Genomic DNA, 6,000 nt, shown 5'->3' with positions numbered 1-6,000 from the left:
TGGGAATCACACACGCAGAGATCATCCGTTCACCTACTCTGCGTCTCACAAAGACACGGCGGTTGGAACCAAAAATCTCACATTTGGACTCATCAGACCAAAGTACTGATTTCCACCAGTCTAATGTCCATTGCTCATGCTTTATGGCCCAAGCAAGTCTCTTCTTCTTACTGGTGTCCTTTAGTAGTGCTTTCTTTGCAGCAATTCAACCATGAAGGCCTGATTCACGCAGACTCCTCTGAAAAGTTGATGTTGAGATGAGTTACTTGAACTCTGTGAAGCATTTATTTGGGATGCAATTTCTGAAGCTGGTAACTCTAATGGACTTATCCTCCATAGCAGAAATAACTCTGGGTCTTCCCTTCCTGTGGTGGTCCTCATGAGAGCCAGTTTCATCATAGTTTTTGTGACTGCACTTGAAGAAACGTTCAAAGTTCTTGAAATTTTCCAAATTGACTGAACTTCATGTCTTAAAGTAATGGACTGTCGTTTCTCTTTGCTTATTTGAGCTGTTCTTGCCATAATATGGACTTGGGCTTTTACCAAATAGGGCTATCTTCTGTATACCACCCCTAACTTGTCACAACACAACTGATTGCCTCAAATGCATTAAGAAGGAAAGAAATTCCATAAATTAACAAGGCACACATGTTAAATGAAATGCATTCCAGGTGACTACCTCATGAAGCTGGTTGAGAGAATGCCAAGAGTGTGCAAAGCGGTCATCAAGGGAAAGGGAGGCTACTTTGAAGAATCTCAAATATAAAATAGATTTTTTGGTTACTACATGATCCCATGTGTTATTTCATAGTTTGTCTTCACTATTATTCTACAATGTATAAAATAGTAAAAATAAAGAAAAACCCTTGAATGAGTAGGTGTGTCCAAACTTTTGACTGTTACTGTATATCAACTATGCCATGCTCAAAACTGTACTGAAATGTGGACTTTCCACTAAACATGCCTTATTCCGAAGCCTAATTTGAACCTGAGGGAGAAATTGACCCACATACTAAATACAGAACGCTTGGAGAGAAGTGGAGCTGCCTTCCGTGAATGTGGGGCAAAATTAATGAGCCATTTTTTATGTCCCCAGTGAACCTGAATAAAATGTAAGTCTTCCATTCAGGCTAGCCCCATCGAGACACCTCATCCCATTTTCTGGAGGATCCTCTGGTATCAAGCCTGGCTTCCTAGCTAACCACTGAGCCTTGAAGAATAGGCATCCAAAGGCATGAATAAAGAAAGTACATCTTACATTTTCTCCCAAACATGTGATAGGGGAAAGCAATATGGTGGACACTTAGACGCAATCTACATACACTCGTCACCCATCCAATTCTATTAAATGAGGAAAAGAGACCAGGAGAGATAAGAGCTACATAGCCACAGATAGCCGCAGCAATTCTGAGGCTGAATGTAAAAGTTTAGCTTACTTCCACTACACCCATTTTATCTGTAGAAAGGATTCTCAGAATTGGGATATGGTTCCAAAGTAACCCACGACTGCAGTGCCCCATTCTATCTGTACAACTCTGGTCAACATTTTCACCACAAGATGTCAGTAGCAAGTCATTTGCAGCAGGCAATGAAGGATACTCCACATGATTTAGGCACATTTTTTGTGTATTTACTGTTACCAAGCAACATTTTCTGTAAATTTCCTGTACAGTACCAGTCAAAAGTTGACACATACTTCTTCTTTCTGGGTGTGAAGTTTTTTTGCTGAGTTTATGTGCAAAATCAAGGTTACTTACAGTACCAGTCAAAAGTTGACACACCTAGGTTTTTCTTTATCTTTACTATTTTTGACACTGTAGAATAATAGTGAAGACATCAAAACTATGAAATAACACTTATCGTATCATGTAGTAACCAAAAAAAAAGTGTTAAACAAATCAAAATAGATTTTATATTCTTTAAAGTAGCCACCCTTTGCCTCGATGACAGCTTTGCACACTCTTGATATTCTCTCAACCAGCTTCATGAGGAATGCTTTTCCAACTGTCTTGAAGGAGTTCTCACATACGCAAATTATAATCCCACTAAACGCAAACCAGATGGGATTTTGAACAAGCAGAACATCAGCATTATGGGTGGAAATGGTGTGAGGGAGGGGGGGGAAGAAACACTAGATTTGTGTTCCTGGGGTTTATTCATTGAACGGCAATTAAATACACACTGTAAAACAAGGCTATTCTTATAAATTACGTTTCCATAATAAATAGTGATGTGCCATTCAGTTTAAAAGTTCACAAATATACACATACTTGTTTACAAATCTTTTAGAGACTCAGCAGTCAGTCACAGTTGATTACAGTGTTAAAGTAGAGTACATATGTCTGTGTGACAGCAGAGTGAGTAATGTTGAAGTATTACAACCTGGGGCTTATTCAGGTGATTAAAATGTTCAATGGATTGCAGATAGAAAAGGCCTGTAATAGAGTAAATATCATGCGGTAATCAAATTGAACTGTTAAGTGTTCCTTAAACATACACAAAATAATTTGCATTGATCTGAGCATTTCACCTTACTGAACATTCCCCAGGTATCATCCATCTTTCACAATTACTTCTATGATGTACAACATGCCACAATCCATATCAGCAGTTCACTGGCATTTTGTACGTAACACAGTAACTTGAGTCTTGGTCAAGCTTTAGGTTTCACAGTTTGTAACATGTCCCACTCTATCTGAAGAATAACTAAATGTTAGGATGCCGTTCCAAGATCTGTTGCAAAATGGGGGGGGGGAGCATGAATACTGTATTAAGTGGAAGTCCTCTATTTATCCTTCGTTTCATTCGGCTGGCATCCTCTTGAATATCTTATGAACATTTGAAATGTGATTATAATGAAATTACTGTGCCACATACTGTATATTAGCAAGCCTATGGATAAGTTCTCACATTTAGCTCAAGTAGTATCATTGCCTTGACTTCTTTTTAGAGCCAGAATTCTGTACCCTCAAACTCGCAAATCAAATTAGAAATATAACAGCAGTGCACCAAGGAATTCTTACAAACAATGAAACACTGTTTGATCAAGTTAAACAGTGGTAGTGTCAATTGAGGAGTGTTATGGGCTCTGCCTATCCTCATGCCATATGGAGTTATTGTTTATCCAACATTAACATGTTACAATGCAAACTGTTATCATTACACTGCCCACCAACAATATTGTTATTATCCCCCACTAATACATACTGTATGTAACAGGAAGAAGAAATTCCATTTTAATGCATTGATCATTTAGGGATATACATTATCATTTCCCTATTGTAGTGCACATTGTAGTTTGGTGCACCAGCAAACCAACACCATGGTTGATTCATTAAACAAAAATCATGCCCTGCAATTCCATGGTATAACAAGAAGCATTCTTCTGCATTACTTTGCTTCATGGGCATACCACAGGAGTAGAGGACGGACGTTTTCGTGGTCAGATCACATCATCAGGAAAAACTAGGTCCAAACTTGAATATATACAGTGAGGGCTCTTGGCCCTACTGACACATAATTGCAATCTAAAATGAATGAGAGAAGTTAAAAGTACCCTAATTCATACTTTCCTCTCAGTTAAGTCTGACGATTAAGCGCTCTATATTAGCATTCAAAATATTAGTTGAGACCACACACATTGGGGCATACTCACATATAAGAACCCGCTTAAGACCTTTAGTTTAGGAGGAAATTCATTCCTTTTTTCCCCGTTGCGCACAATTAGACTGCAGACTGTTCCCTTGCTGGTGACTCAAGAAGGCTCGGAGGAAAGCACATGCAAACAGAGTATAGAATTCTGCAGAGTTCATACCACAAGGTGCAGGAGTCAGCATTTCCCAAATTCACCAGCAGCCATCTAAAAATAACATGCCTCTTTCCTCAGCACGACAAGGTGGAGAAGTTACCTTACGGTATCAAAGTGTGCCATCTGTGTCAGTGCAGCAGGGATGTAGAGGAGTACAGATTAGGGCCCAATGCCAACTCAGGCCATCTGATCTGAAGAGGGCTAGTCTAAAAGGAGTATGTGTATGCAGGAACATTGTAAAGACTTGGTTCCATTTAAGGTCCCTTAAGCCTTTTCCTCAAACTTAGTCCTTCCTTTTTATCTATTAATTAAAATGTGAATGCTTTAGGGAAAGGGTCTAGGGGCAAAATGGACAAAAGTCTACTTGGCTTACAGTGTGTGAGAATGTTTAAAATGGTAGCAGTATAGACACGAGGGGGCTGCCAATTCCTGAACCTCGCCACAGTAAAGAGCCAATGACGGCTCAAGCCATTACAGAGAGGCGGGATCATTAGTTCAAGAAGCCCTCTTGCCTTCCATTCTGGAGAGATATTACCCAGCAAACACCTGGGGCGTCAGTGGCAGCGGCAGCCGGTCGTTTTCCATGTTGTCCGAGTCGATGGCAGAGAGGGCAGGTGGGCGGATCTCCAACGGGTACTTCTCCAGGATTTCCTGCACCTCTCGCGCCACACTCTCCTGCCAGGTGATCAGGTCACTCTGCATGCTCCGCGCCCCCTCCAGAACCCTTTCCTGCCGGCTCCCCAGGCCTGACAGGAGATCCAGATTCTGGTTGACCTGGGCCAGGGCGGGTATGGAAGCAGCAGTGTCCATCTGTGGCCAGCCACTGTCCACCTGTGGCCTGCGAGGGGAGACCTGGCCCGACATGTAGCGCTCAAAGTCCACAGGGTCCAGGTTGAGGGACTGGGCGTCCAGTTTTTCAATGAAGGCAACTGCACAGCACTAAACAGAAAGAGGACACAGGAGGTGAGCTATGAACCAAATGAGTGTGTGCTTGGTTCTCATCAACTCGGTGTAGGCATGAGGGAGTGGTGTGAAGTGGCACAGAGACACGTACCAGGTTAGTGAAGTAGTATCCGTCCTCTCCAGTCATGAGCCTGCTGGGGTTGCAGAAGCGGGTGATGTACTGGATGTTGGATTGCAGGCGTGGTGGGTTGGCCTTCAGTACGATGTAGATTAGGGTGGGCAGGAAGTCGTCTGCCGAGCCTGGCTCGCTTTTGGTGATCTTGATGGCGCTAAAGATGTGCTTGCTGCAGCGCGTGATGCACGTTAGCTTGTCCCTTGGTACCCGCTTGGAGTCCATCTCGATGACGTCTGTGATGCAACACACAATTCATAATCCTGTTCACAATCCTGAGATGTGAAAATGTTTACTGTAGGTCAGATCATGTATGCTTTAAAATTGTGTAATATTGTATTGACTGCTGCTGCTTTCTTGGCCAGGTCTCCCTTGCAAAATACACTGTCTTAATGGGCTTCTCCTGGTTCAATAAAGGTTAAAAAACAAACAAAAAAGGCAACACACTGCAGTCCTCTGAACACTACCCATGATTTAAAGAGACATGTTTGGTTGAGTCCTAATGGGATCCTGTGTGACACCATCCATGACTCACCTGTTATGGCTTTGACCACGTTGTCTGACACTGCTGGGATCTCCTCATCCACTGGCACACAGAGCATCTGAATGTCCACCCAGTGTAACGCCCTATACAACCCACACAGTGGTGGGTGAGACAGTGACAAACAACACCCAGAGTGATAAAAACACAAAGGGTCATTACCACGCACATTGACAGATACGGGAGGATAATTGCATGCATGTCTGCCCACAGTGACAAACACCCCAATTCATAAACAATTTATTAAAACTGCCTGTCTTTCAGGCAGAAGATTGTAGTCCTTACCGTATCCTGTTCTGAGTGGCCAGGTCTTTCTTCTCATCGTCTGTGGTCTCGGGACAGAAGACGCTCTTATACAGGCGAGTCATAATGTACTTCTCCACCTCGTCCATCACTTGCTCCACACGCTCTGAAGAGCCTGGAAGGAAAACATTTCACAGTAGGCTTAACTTTTGTCTTCATTACATCTAGCTCACACACACAGACACACTTGAAGTCGTTAGTTTACATACACTTAGGTTGGAGTCATTAAAACTCGTTTTTTCCAACCACTCCACAAATTTCTTGTTAACAAAC

General features: G+C 42.3%; 1 protein-coding gene across 3 annotated transcripts in view; it reads right to left on the bottom strand.

Annotated features, from left to right (window-relative positions):
* Positions 1-2,141: 2,141 nt before the first annotated feature.
* The window catches only part of LOC106603470 (RAB guanine nucleotide exchange factor (GEF) 1), a 28,865-nt gene continuing 25,006 nt past the window's right edge, over positions 2,142-6,000 (bottom strand). For all 3 annotated transcript variants that reach the window (XM_014197199.2, XM_045717154.1, XM_045717155.1), the window contains 4 exons: positions 5,710-5,842; positions 5,419-5,510; positions 4,863-5,119; positions 2,142-4,747 (listed from right to left, as the gene is read on the bottom strand). In XM_014197199.2, the coding sequence (XP_014052674.2) occupies positions 4,340-4,747; positions 4,863-5,119; positions 5,419-5,510; positions 5,710-5,842 (890 nt within the window). In that variant the 3' untranslated portion in view covers positions 2,142-4,339. The remainder of the gene's footprint in view (positions 4,748-4,862; positions 5,120-5,418; positions 5,511-5,709; positions 5,843-6,000) is intronic.

The sequence above is a fragment of the Salmo salar genome, chromosome ssa04 (genome assembly GCF_905237065.1).
Source record: "Salmo salar chromosome ssa04, Ssal_v3.1, whole genome shotgun sequence".
In the NCBI taxonomy this organism is placed as follows: domain Eukaryota; kingdom Metazoa; phylum Chordata; class Actinopteri; order Salmoniformes; family Salmonidae; genus Salmo; species Salmo salar.
Note: the sequence above shows the minus strand (reverse complement) of the source record. Positions and strands in the feature narration are given on the sequence as shown.